At 37.9% G+C, this 14,059-nt stretch overlaps 1 protein-coding gene across 1 annotated transcript; it reads right to left on the reverse strand.

The window, feature by feature from the left end:
• Positions 1–9,155: 9,155 nt before the first annotated feature.
• Positions 9,156–13,234, reverse strand: LOC146644107 (uncharacterized). Its single transcript, XM_085396432.1, has 11 exons — positions 13,041–13,234; positions 11,973–12,059; positions 11,492–11,632; positions 11,211–11,350; positions 10,958–11,094; positions 10,759–10,852; positions 10,516–10,615; positions 10,139–10,398; positions 9,862–10,048; positions 9,560–9,687; positions 9,156–9,473 (listed from the first exon to the last, which is right to left on the reverse strand). Exons 1-11 carry the CDS (start codon positions 13,159–13,161, stop codon positions 9,156–9,158), a joined length of 1,713 nt encoding a protein of 570 aa, XP_085252558.1. The 5' UTR covers positions 13,162–13,234.
• Between the last annotated feature and the right edge of the window lie 825 nt (positions 13,235–14,059).

The following is a 14,059-nucleotide window of genomic DNA, read 5'->3' on the forward strand; positions in this document are numbered from 1 at the left end:
AGTCTTATCTGAAGTCTTAACTATTGCTGAAGACCACTCCAGTTTGATTTGTGAACATTTGGGTAATTAAAAAAGGGCCTATGTAAAATGAGTAGATGCTGAGTGGCCATATGATGACAAACGATCTCATATCATTTCATCAAAAAGGAAAAACAAATAAAAAACTAACAGATTAATATTGATACTGAGTGGCATAAAAGTAGGACATAGTCAACAGGACATACATGCCTAGCTTTGGCTCATTGAACTTAGAATCTGTCTGACCCTTGATTGATTTGCTGTCAATCTCAGGACATTTTCAAATGATGCCATTGGGCTATTTAATATTATTCCAGGTTAAAATTAGACTATAGCTTTACATATCTGTGCACTTATGAGACTCTGTTCAAATTCTTTTAGTTTAATGTGAGGACTTCAGATGTGCATATTATATAGTCACAGTTGTTCTTGTGTCACTGCATATATATAGTCCACTTGCACAAGGGCTGATGAGTTTGGTCCAGGCTCTGATGACGCTAGGTGAACAAGTGATGAGCCAAGTGATAGAGGGGACATCCCTTTGTTTTTAACCAAATTTAAATACAAAGAATTGTCCTTTTCAAGGTGTTTCTTCAACAACCTGAAAAATTCTCTCTGAAAAGTTAGTGCTGTGTGGAAAGGCTTTGAACAGTTATAGAGTTGAGCTTTAAAAAAAAATCACAGTTGAATGTACACCATTTACTACAGGCCACTTTTTGTACAATAATCACTCTGAAAGGCGTAACACACCAACCAGGCCTTTGGATTGCACACGCAAGGACTGTAAATTTTAGCTGTATCGATTAACACCAAAAGAGAACATCAACATGAAGACATTATTACTCATGGTCAAAAATAAAAGACAGCTAAACCTCCAGAAAAGATTTATTTTTTTTCTGAGTTACAATCATTTTGAGTTACAATGACTCAATATGAAATCTCAAGGGCATCATTTCAAGTTTGTGAGCATATTGTGCCCGCAGAAGATCAACATCCCTCTCTGACGAGCTATGAGAATGATGACTCATTGAGAAATGAAGATAGAACACACAACAGCGGAACAATATGAACACAGAAGAAAAAAGAGAAACCGTAGCAGAAGACTGAAAGAAAGATAGCATTGTAGGAATATACCTCCAGTCCCTCATTCTGTGCCTGTGCTGCCAGCTAGTTCTTATAGTAGTCTTGTTTGGGTGTCTTAAAATTAAGTAGCACACTGTATCTATAGATTACCTTTTGAGGGCAGTGCCTTATAAAGCTTGGCATTTCCAGCACCGGCTTCTACCATCTCAGTGAACTTTATAAAATTTTTAAGGCTTTTCCCCGAAAGAGGACGCAACTGATGAGATGAAAGAAACGTCAGCATTTTAGTTACAAGAGTGACCTGGTCACATTTCTCTTCTCTGCAGCTATTCAGCATGTGGCGTGAGTGAGTTTTTCCATTGTCTCTGTTCCTCTGAGGCCTGATAAGAAGTGTGAGACACGAGAGAACCTTTATTCATGAGTCATCAGCATCCTAACTCGCAAACAAGTGCAGCGGGTGACGGGGTAGAGGCGGAGGAGGGGTAGGGGCTTGGGGGTGCGGAAGGGAATAAGTGCAGAACATAAGAGCGTAAAAAGCATTCAATTAAGACATGAACTGCAGGGTTCATTAAGCATGAGCAAGCCAATGAAAATGACCATCCATCAAGAGAGAGTGCTGTGGCAGCGCTGGGAAGTCTATGCAGGCATGCGCACGTACAGCATCTACAATTGCTATGGGGGAAAAAATACCCAGTTTTGATCATTTAAAGAAGAATATAAACTATTAGAGCACATTCTCTTGCTGGTTTTAACTGTCGCAGGTTAGAGAGCAGAGGACACAAAAAACACATGGTGAGATGGAAAATAAAATACATCGCCAAAGACGTCACACTAAAAATGACATTTGTGCAGGTTTATTCTGAAATAAGTAAAGCAAAGTGAACCACTTATCATATGTTTCAGTTGGATACATGTCTTTCTGTGAGGCTTTAAGAGGTCATGTCAACACTTCCTTCTTTAGCACCTAAAGGTGCACATGCATACAGCTGAAAGACTGTGACACGCTGTCTTCCATTACTTATTCCACCCATGCCTTTCACTTGCATGCTTGCTTGTGGTGAAAACCAGAACATATGGGCACATATGGTACAGGCAGGTATGGTTAGCAGAGATACAAATCACTGAAGACCAGGGTTAATAGCTGAATGCATATTCTGTTCTCTCGAGGAAATGTGATTCAGTACAACTTGTCATATGCTTCTTTAAAAGGGCTAAAGGCTTTTTAGCCATAGTAAGCCATCAAACAGCTGTTTGTAAGTCGCCTTGCCATCAAACTCTCAACAACATGCTTTCTGTGTTTGAATGTACTTGGTGTTCATTCAGTAATCTGGCACCATAGACCAGGCCCTTCACTCTGAAGAGTTTGATTATAACAAAAGACGACAGCAACTGCATTTAGGTGCTTATACTTAGAATAGTGTTCTAGTGTTAGTTAGATAACCTCTGCAACCCAACAAGACAACAAATATCTGACTCTAACGCAGGCCGATTAAAATGTCTGCATGGTGCCAAAGTGCATCTGTATTTAAAAGTGCATCCACAAGCAAGTCCTAAGTGTGTTTCTGTGCATTTGTGCCATACCGCTGTGTGCTCAGTAGGAGAAAAAATACCTGTTTTCAAAAGAAATCAACCGTTGAGTGTTCTGAGAATAATTAAAATGAATTTGCCTTAGATGAAGCCTTCATTTTCCATTACTTCCCTCAGTCTAAGTCAGGGATCATGTGGCTTTTAACAAATACAGAAATCCTGCACTCTTGCTTAGTAAAATCCTACTTAATATGCAATGCAGGGCAAGAGGTAAAACGTCTGGAGCCAAACAACTCTGAACCTGTTTGAATGTAGATGAATACTAATAGTTCGACTTTTGTGGCAACGAGGCAGTGCCTATAGCAGGATTTGTTTATACAGACAAAAAGTACAACTTTATTGTTGGTTTAAGTCTTTTTATGGGATCTGGATCCTCCATGAATCTATTTATCCATCCATCCATCCATCCATCCATCCATCCATCCATCCATCCATCCATCCATCCATCCATCGGAACTAGCTCTTTAAAAAGATTATGCAGGTTTCTAATCAGAAACTACTTGATAATAATTGATGGTTTCACAGATTCATTAGCCACTAGCCAGAAAAAAAGCCTTTATTCAGGCTTTGGTTGGCATGACAAACAGCAGACTCTCAGCTCTTATTAGCACATTATGGTTAATTCCTGCTTTTTACTTTTTTATTGATTTAAATATACTCTGATGTGTCAGCTACAGTGAGTCTGTTAACAGTATTAATTCTCTCTGCCACTCTGGTCCTTTTAACACAATGAAAGTGTATGAAAATGAAATGCTTTTGTTACTACTGTTTTGAACTCTTCTCTGAACAGATGGGATTATTGATAAATGTTCTAAATTGAAAAGCGGAATCAGGAAATCAGTGGTTACCCAGTGTTTTGAATCCTTCTGTGTTTGTATTTTAACCCTCTCAGGCTCAAATTAAGTTTTTGTTGCTAATGCACAAAAGAATACCTGCAGTGGTACTTCTGAGTAAAAAAAACCTCATAAAATATGTATGTGGGGTAATCAGGTTGTTAGCTTTTAACTGCTACAAATCTGCAACACCTGCCTTGAGAGGGTTAATTGGTTAGCAGATTTAATGATGAAAGACTGCAATTTAATGGCTAAGTTTGGCAACTGGGAAGCTCAGGCAAAACAATTACAATTCTCAAAATGTCATAGCTTTGTATGTAGATGCATAAGACAAAAAATGTATTAGAAACTCTACTAGAAACTCTCACTTGAGGAGTGCTTCACAAAGAAGGCACACCTTGTGTACCACCTACCTCAATCGTAGTCACATATCACTTCAAGCAAAAACCAACAATCCCAAATAGGTCTGTTTCCACAGACTAAATATCCCCAGAGGGAGTGTGAAGAGTGCACAAGAGCTGTCTTTTCTTTTCTCACCTAGTAGTTTCTAATGCACATTCACCTTCAACTGAATTTGACTACAGATAGGGGAAAGCACAGGGCAGCAACACAAAACCCAAAGGGCTCTGAAATTATTTACAAAAGAAAAGCAGTCCAAATGCTTCACTTATACATTATCTATTTACAAAACATCATTATTAATGGAAGAGTAAACAACATTAAAAACTCTATAAAGGCTTTCCTTGCATTTACTCAACATTTACTCATTGAGGCTTTGACGTGAGATTAGTTTTGATGCCACATTTTAATGCTGTGGGAAAAGTTATTAAATATTCAAACTGTCATAATTACAAACAGTAGCTCAAACTCAAAGCTTGAAGCTTTCATTTGATCAAGCTTGGGAGTCCTTGACCTTCGTTCTCAGCAAATATCTTGTTGATCAAAGGGAAGTCATACATCAGTGTGGGCAGAAAAGGGGAAACATAACAAAGCAAAGTCTCTCAAAAGGGCTGTTGTGCAGTTCATTAGACAAGGACATATTAAGAGAAAAATCTTCAACGTGCTGTAATAGTGTTTAAAGTCGGTTATTAGCTCATTTATTGCAATTCTAACAGTTAGAGGGGAGGTAAACAAGATCAGAGTGTCATGAGTTTAAATAACACTCCCAGTCATCCCAAAGGTAATTACACAGAGGTCAATGAGCAAAGGATGACCCTAAAAAAATAAATGGCCATCAGCGATCAATATTTCACGCTTACACACAGAATCCGCCCCAAACACATACACGCACTTGAACATGCGTCCCTCCCAGGCAACGTGTGGCTAATCTGAACACTCCTCCGGTCTGCTCAAACAGAATGCGGAACCCAAATTACATTTTAATGGCCTTTCCCTCTTATTAGCACCGTGGCATCTTTGCATGCACGAGAACAAGATTAAGCTTTCAACCTTTCTTATCCCTGTGTGGTTTTACCTGGTGTTATCAAAGCTTCCACGCACAGTGCAATTACAAACACGATCATATACATTTCTATTGCACATTAAGCAAGAGTTAAATGGTTAAAAATATCATAAATTTGTAGTAGCTGCATTTACTCATATTTCTCTTTTTAATTAATAATTATCAGAAGGAAACAACATAGACACTCAACTAATACATGAAGAAGAATGCCTTAATATACTTGTTGTTGGCATTAATCACAATCAACTTAATATACTTCATTTTTGTACATAAAAAATCTGTTACTTCAAGCTAGTACGCAACAATAAAACAACTCCCACAAATTTTCACAAGGTTTAATTTATATTATTTTTCTTAGAGTAAGGAAAAACATAGGCCAGTAGTTCTTAAATGTTTTGTGGTTCATCATCTGCACTACATTATTTTAATCAGTCAGTAATAATAATAAAAAAAAACCTCCAAAAGATCTGCCAGCCACAACTGAATGCCTAACTTAGTTTACCTGTACAATCCAATATTATTTTCTAGTAAAAAATATGATTTTAAATCAGTTGGTGTTGATAATATTTAGTTGGTTCAAGTAATGAAGTTCATGCAGGTTTCAGCTGAATATTAATTGTTGTTTATTTGATATATGAATACAAATTCCTTCCAGTACCAGTTTTAAATGCTACAAACTCACTACTTTTTCAGCTTTCATTAAAGAAGGAGACAATCTGTCCTATTAACAAAAAGTTAATATTGATCTATTTTGTTTATGTATTTTTGTTTTTGTTTTATTATGTCTTTTGTATGATGGAGTGTTACAAGCAAAGGATTTTTTTCCCACCTTGCAGCAATTTCCATATAGCTCAGGCTGTGTAAAGATGTCCCTGAGACAATCCAGCACATAACAGCAGGGTGCAAGATGCTAGCAGGCAGGGCATACATGGAACGCCAAAATCAAGTGGTTGGCATAGTATACAGAAACATCTGTGCCAAATACAGCCTGGAAGTCTTGAGGTCAAAATGGGAGATGCCCCCTAGGGTGGTGGAGAATGACCGAGCTAAGATCTACACAGTAAAAATCGGAGTGTTAAAATAACACTTAAAGAGTTAAATTTAACACTGGTCCCGAGTCTATTTGGTCCCATTCGGAATTGGTGTTAAATCAACTCTTTCTATAGTGTTAAAATTTTAGAGTAAAATTAACTCTAAATAGAGTAAAAATTTAACACTGAGTAACACCGCAGAGTGTTAAATGAACCTAACACTACTAGTAGTGTCATATTATTTACTCTAACATAGTGATAAATTAACTCTATTTGAGTAAAATTCCACTGATTTCTAACACTGAATTGAGTTATTTCAAGTTAACACTGGGGGTTCAAATAACTCTGATGAGAGTTGATGTTACTCTATACTGTGTTATTCATACACTTTTTCTTGTGAAAAATTAGCTCTCATAGAGTAAAATTTTAAATTAATTTTACACCAAGTAGTGTTACTAAAACTCTTCCTCTTCCAGCATGAAAACCTGGTTTCTAATAATGCTTTAAAATATAAAACAAGTAAGCAAAAACCACAACTAGATAATACGTTTAACGGCTTTATTTTGATGTCAGGCTCAAAATATTAAAACATCTCATGTAGTGTACATAAAACACTACACACACAAAAACAGTCATAAAACACTTTAAAACAATGAATTTAGTTCGGCATAAAATGACAATATGGAACCACATACAGGGAGGAATCAGAAGTGCCATACTTCATTTGAAGATCAAATGGTTTGAAGTAACACAGCTCTTTTATGTTCAACACCTTCAGCACCATATTGGGGTGCATTCTGACCTTAAATGCATGATAATGGTCATCAAAACACAGGGTTTCCATCAGTTTTCCACAGAGCAATGCAATGTCATCTTTCACAACAATACTTTTGATCTTATAAAACACTGGAATCTCAGACACTACCTCTGTACAGATGATAAAGTCAGGGCGGTACTCTGTACCATGATGTTTTATCCACTTAGCTGAAAAAACACTGGTAGACAACGCAGCTCCAAATTTTAAAGCAATTTCTGGACCTTCTTTCAGCTCTCCAAGTGTCACCATCTTTCCTGGTCCTAAAGCTAATCTTTCGAGGCTAAAAGACTCCCAATACATGGCCATACAACTTTGGTGTTTCTTGGCCAATGTCATTGTAATGTTTTTAAAGCTTTTTAATTGCTTCTTAAAGAAGTTATGTTTGGCTTCGTAACGCATGCACCACATGTGCAGAATTGGGCCAATATTTCGTATACTGCGAGGGTAATGTATCATGAAGTGATGCTTTGGTAGGAGACTGAGTGTAGGAAATAACTGCTTAAAGAGCTGATGATGATCAATAATTAAATGTTTGAGGTAGATGGTCATACCTTCTGACAGCACTGGTGAAAACACAATATTGACAATTTGTAGAAGCAGAAGTAGAAGATGCCAGTAGCTATCACCCACCTGTACCAAATCGCCAAACATCAAAGGTACATTACGCAATAAGCACCAAGATTGAATTGCATTTAGTCCTAAATCATTACTGCCATCAAACAACTTTACCCTTGGTGGGCGATTTCGCTGCTGATTGAAGCCATAGTCAAAGGCATGTATTCTACCAGCAAGTTGTTCAGCACTTAGGAAGTTCTCCTGAATGTACTGCAGCACAAGTTTCACCTCTAACTGAGCAACTCCCTCCAAAATGTCATGCATGATATCTACAGAAAAATTGTTGGCTGTGTTGAAATATTTAAGTGAATTCAAGAGACAAGTGCGTTTCACACCACATACATGAGGTAGCGTAGGATCTCTTTGTACACTTTCACAGTGCTGCTTATGCATATCAAGAGTTCTTAGTGCAACACCAGAATCATCTTCACAGAACACACTTTGAAAACAATCCTTCTCAAGCAGACAAAAACGACAACAATATCGAGCTGCAAATGACTCCACGAACCCAAACAGACTATGCAAGCCAAGATTGTCCCCAGTGACCTGGATTACAGTGCCATGAACCAAGTGTTTAAACATGGGAAGTTTCAGTCCCTCTGTCTCAAGAACTTTCAGATCATTGACAAGTGGCTCAAGGATTGAATTAAAGCCATAACGCTTTGAGTCTTGTGCATGAAAAAGAGCACACAAATGAATATTGACCAACAACGAATTAAAGATTGGAGGAAAATTCCTTAGTGTAAAGTATATTGCACCTAATTTATGTACACCCTTTTTAGAGCCCAGGGGATTTGCAGTTTCAAAGTCATCATAAAACAGTTGAATTTGTAAGGCATCTTTTTCTGCAGAAAATAGGGGACATCTTTTAACATAGGCAGCATCGATTAAGTCTGCATACACACCTTCTCTGGACATATTCCTCGACTTGAACATGTCGACAACATGGTGGTTTTGAAAGATAGTTTTCAGTGTTTCCAAAATAGGAACATATGCAAACCTATCGGTTACAATGACTTGATCAAAAGTCCCTGTGATCTTGTTTCTTCTACTGTCAAATCTTGTGCCAAGCACCATTTCAACAGGTTCAACAGTTGCCCATTTTTGTTTAAAGTGCCTATTTCGTTTAGCTTCTGAATTTAACAGTGTGAATGGGTTTTCAAAGTTTTTGAATGACTGCTCTAATTTCTTTTTACTTGAAGTGTCCTGTGAAGGTAAGCTCTGTAAAGCTGCATCTTTAGCCTGAGTATGAATCTCAAAAAACACTTCCTCCATTGAGGAGACAAAACTATTCACAGTAGATTGGCTTAATCCAGCTGCCCTGAGCTGTGCAACAGTAGAGGCACACATATCCAAAGTGCTCTTATTTGAACTTTTCAACATTTCAGATGTTGTGGGTGTTTCTTCTACATTAGTTGACACCACCTGCCCTGTAGTGATAACTTCTTTAATTGCCACATCAGGCTGTAAATTAACATCAGTGTCAGCCTGTTGGTCGAAATAGTTAAGGTGTTTGGTATTTAAATGTTTTCTAAAACCTGAAAAAGTGCCAAACACACAGCCACAGTCACGCTGGGCACATTTAAGGCGAAGATTTCTTCCGGGTAAGTAACCATGGACTAACCGTAAATGCCTAACAAGCATGTTTGAACCAGTAAACTCAGCCTGACAGACAAAACACTTCATGATGGAGAATTAACCTTCAAGCCCTAACGAAGCAACCTTGTCCTTATTTCAGCAACTCTGGGACTTTCTTTGATTTTGCCAACATCTATATTGTACACAGTGGTTTGGATGAATGTGTACATGTTGTGAAGCATGGTGTTGTAAGATGTGCCAAACACAAAATGTGCTTTAAACAGTTCATCAAAAGCACCAAGTGAAGAGGTAGACTTGCATGGTATGGCATTCTTGTCAAGAATAATGAAGAACTGGTGGATGTCATGCTTTTTCACCCCAACAGCCAGGAGGTAGGGTTGAGTGCTGGTAGTGATGGCATCAAGGTGCTCTTGGATATTTGTTCCAGTCTGAAAAGACAAATACAGACAGGCAATAAGAATCAAGTGTTTCTTAAACTGGTAATTCATACCATAAAAATAGAAAAGAAACAAACCTTCTTGAAGACCACAAGATGCCTTTCTGCTTGAGAAGCTGACACCTTTCCTGGTCTCTTCCGACCCTGACCAGATGGTGGAATCAAATGTAATAGCAATAGAATCGCTGAGAGGTCACTGTCCCAGCCTGAAAAAAAAAAAAAGGTTTTATAATAAAGTTGAATCATCCTCATCAATAACAAATTTCAATGCATCTGCATTGACAAAATGTTTGAGTAGACCCAAAATACAAAAGGACAGCTGTTCTGTGACAAACATTATATATCCTGTGAATGTTCTAATTAAAGAAATAACAGCTCACCAATGTCAGCATTAACTTCAGTGGCATCCTCAGGAGAGTCAGCTGCCAGCAAGAGTTCTTCCAGGTCACTGGTAGAAGGAAGCTTTCTGCCTTGTTGGATAATCTTTCTTTTGAATGTTGTTGGCCACCTCTCCAGCAACCTGCCTGATACATCCTCACCAAACATCAGTACAAAATCCTGTTCGATCTGTAACAGGGATAGAGAACAGAGAATTATATCTGCTATCTGCAAAAAATAAAATGTGTTTACATTGTCAACGTAATGAAAAATATTCACCAAGCCTTTGATATCTTTGAAACGTGGAAACACAGACAGTATGTTGCTTGACAGCAGGGGGTCAAGGACCATGTTGTGTCGATAAACAAATGTCAACTTCATCTTCTTCTTGACTGTGTCTTCATCAGCTGAATGTTTCATCAGAGAGATTGCTTCCTTGCACTCATCCTCACTCAGCACGTTCTCTGTAACAAACTGCAACTCTCGTCTGACAGTTGGTCCACCACACTGGTCTTCACCCGATGATCCATCTCCTGGTGCTAGACAATATGAAATACAACTTTATCAAAACTAATAATAACATTTGATAACCATTATTAATACAGAACCACAATTTGGAACTGTATTATACGTTTCCACTGAATTATAAGTGTTACCTCCAGATGTTAATCGCCTCTCTTTAGCAGTGCATCTCTGTATGGTTTTAATCCTCCAGGCCAAGTACCCAGTGCCACTCTCGCCATCATAATAATGTTCCTTGGAGAGTGACATATACAGACATTTTGTTTATTAATTTATCAGTAAGTTATGTGACCATGAACAGTTGATAAGGACATACATTTTGGCAGGATTTAAAATTTTGATTTTAGTTGTATCAGTTATTGCTGTTAGCTACTTACATAGCCATTTTTTGAGTACGGGTCACTGAGGTAAGGGAAAAAGGTTACAATTCCTCTGGCATACATTTCTTTTACCTGCCGTGGTGGTGATGTACTGCAAGATCAAAAGGAAAAGAACTAGTCAGCTTCGCTGGAATTAATAGAGATTTAAAATAATTTGAAAATGATAGTAAAAATCACAGGGCCAGAAATAAATTACCCATTTTTTTCTGTCATGTCAGCTACCAGTATGTTGACCATTTTTCTTCTGGTTTCATCCACCAGGGACTTGGTCCAATTGTACTCATTTATTATACGTTCTCCACCAGGTTTGCTTGTGAGAATGGATTCCACCAACTGGAAAACACAATAAAAACATTCTACATGTTGATATAACCACTACAGTTCAGAACACTTAAACTACAAACAAAAAAGACACTATTAGAAGAATGTGGAAATCTGTTAACTCTTACTTGCTTAGCTTCTGCATCCAGCTTCTGACGTTTCCTCAAAGGGCTGTCTGAAAGGATGACCGTATCCTGTGAATCTGATGAATGTGGCGATGATAACTGGAACTGCTCAGGAGACACTTCTGCAACAGATGTTTCCAGACCTTAAAAATAGGAGCAAAACAAATCAGTTTACATGGTCCCTCCATAGACTCATTTTATACACTCTTTGATTAAACAATGTAATAATGACACCAAAAAAAAAAAAAAAGACATCCAATGAAACACAAATCACTCAAACAAACCTGTTTCATATTTGATGGTTAGTACCCCGGTTGAGGGATCTGTTACTATATCCTCAAAAACATCCTCATCCAACTCAGTCCCTGAACTATCAAAAACTTTCACTCCTTCTGTTACGGCTGGCGCACCAAACTTTGCAAATGCTGGAAACAAGCACACAAGTTTGTGTAAACAAAAAGACATGACATTTAATGTTTTGTAGCTTAAAATGAAGATCATTTCAAGATACTCTTTCAAAAATGAGTCAGATAAACAAAGCCTAAATTATTAAGCGCCTCTAACATGCTTGATAAGTGGTAGATTAAAAGGAGTGACACTCACATTATGCAGTTTTCCCCCCCACTAAATATACATTCATAACTAAGATGCTTCCAAAACACAGATCATTTTCAATTAATCATAAAATGCAGTTTGAAGAGACTAAATAACAAAAAGAACTTAAAGCCTCTTGTACACCTTTTTAATACAATGTTGGTTTCTTACCGGCAATCAAAAACTCCTTAAGGCTTGGCTCAGATACTCTAACAAATTTCTGCACACCTCCAAGTTTTGCTTTAAGCAGCATGCTTCCTGTAGACAGTAATTTCTTATAGTCAGTGCTCTTCATTGAACTACAGTAAACAGAAAATGTGAATATTAAAACAGTCCCATAAACAGCCTTGCAATGTGATTTCTTACACTGTATGTTACTTTTATGTCAGTGTAACAAGGTGTCAAGATATAATCCTCAATACAAAACTAAAATAATAACTACTACTTTTTACCATTTGTCTGACCTAACTTAGCACTAGGGAGCCAGTATTTTGTTCATCTTTAGTTTAACATACTGAACAGTCTGGTAACCAAAATGGAAAAAGCAGCAGGGTAACTTTTGTCAATACCATCAACTCACAATAAATACAAACGCTGTCATCTTAAATTCAAACTACTAAAAAAATGCATTAAAAACTGAATCCTGGACATTTTGGATATTTTATCAAGCTTATAACACCTGCTGGTTGTAATCCTGTAACTGTAAAATCGCTGAAGACAGCCGAGTTAAAATAAGACAATAACCTTACTAAAAACGACCTCTATATCTGGTACCTAGGTATCAAAAAAAAAGAAAAAAAGAAAGATGTAACATTTAGTGTACAATTTTAATTAGTTAATGCTTGAGTTAGGTAATTTAAAATTTAACGCTAACTAGCGAATTGCCCGCGCACTGAGGTTAGCCAAAATGCTAGTTAGCTAGCTAATGTTAATATATAGATCCCAACACATGGAGGGTTTCATTTAATGGAATTTCGAACATGCTAGAACACAACACAATCACCACTACACACTGAAATAAATTTTGATAACAAGCCTTACAGTCCAACACTGATATCAGTCAACTTTTTTAGCTAATTAACAACCTTACATTAGCATACAGATAGTGTCACATTTGCTTCTGGTACAAAATGAAATATATAATAAACATGGACAAAAGGAATGTAACCTTATTTTAACGTGCTACCTGTGCTTAAAATGTCGAATTGTTGGTTTAATAAGTAAATATGAACAACTTACCCTGCAACTGATGTGAAGAAAATGGCGTAGTGAAAAATCCTCTTGGTTTGAAAACCAGTCTGTGGTGGGAGGAGCTTTCTAGAGTAACGTTGACACTGTCTCTTTTAACTCCAGGAATCATCACCCACACTGGGGGGCGTTTTGCTCCAGCTGTTGTTATAATGACTCTATTAGAGTAAATACACTTTAACACTGCTGATTTAACACTGGGAAATTTACTGTGTAAAATCCAAGTACATTTGCAATGTCTTCCCATATCTTGGCAAGGACCCCAGTCGTCCCACTGGGGAGAGACTTTCTGAAAATGTAGTAATGAGGCTGATGGAACCATTCCTAGACAAGGGCAGAAATGTTACCACGGACAATTTTTTCACATCGCTTTCACTTGCGCAAAAACTTCTTGGACGGAAAACCACCATCCTCGGCACAGTCAACAAGATTCGCAGGGAAATTCCTCAATCCACTAGACAGACAGATCGCAATGAATTCACCACTCAGGTATGTTGCAGGTCTTTTGTGGTTCTATGTTTATGTGTTTCATTGTGTGTAAAAGGGCTATGAAAATAACAATTTATCTTATTTCTTAGGTGTTTTCAACCTCTGCTGCCACGCTGACGGCGTATGCGGCCAAACGGAAGAAGACAATATTCTTAGCAGCATGCACAGCGTGGTTCAGACTGATAACACCACCAAAAGAAAGCCAAACACTGTCACCCTTTACAACAAAACAAAGTGTGGCGTGGATGTGATGGACCAGATGGTTCGGGAGTACACTGTCCGCAAAGGAACACGGCGCTGGCCAGTCGCCGTGTTTTATAACATGATTGACATGGCAGCACTGAATGCACATGTGCTGTATCAAGCATGCACCGGGACGAAGGAAAGACGGGTGGACTTCCTGGTGGCGCTTGCAACAGAGTTGGCTCACTCTCATGTAGCTGCGAAGAAGGCAAGAAAAGATCAGTTGCTTCGGGCAGAACCCTCCACACCGAGCCCTGGAAAAAGGGCCACGTGTCAGG

This window comes from Rhamphochromis longiceps, linkage group LG22, assembly GCF_057381845.1.
Source record: "Rhamphochromis longiceps isolate RC_006_pf linkage group LG22, R_longiceps_female_GT1.1, whole genome shotgun sequence".
NCBI lineage: Eukaryota > Metazoa > Chordata > Actinopteri > Cichliformes > Cichlidae > Rhamphochromis > Rhamphochromis longiceps.

Excerpts from the sequence above, each read along its gene's own strand:
- LOC146644107 (XM_085396432.1), bottom strand. The coding sequence starts at position 13,161 with ATGATTCCTGGAGTTAAAAGAGACAGTGTCAACGTTACTCTAGAAAGC. Across the intron at positions 10,853-10,957 it reads GACATGACAGAAAAAAATGG|TACATCACCACCACGGCAGG; the intron begins GTAATTTATTTC and ends TTGATCTTGCAG. Across the intron at positions 9,688-9,861 it reads TGAAGTTAATGCTGACATTG|GCTGGGACAGTGACCTCTCA; the intron begins GTGAGCTGTTAT and ends TTTTTTTTTCAG.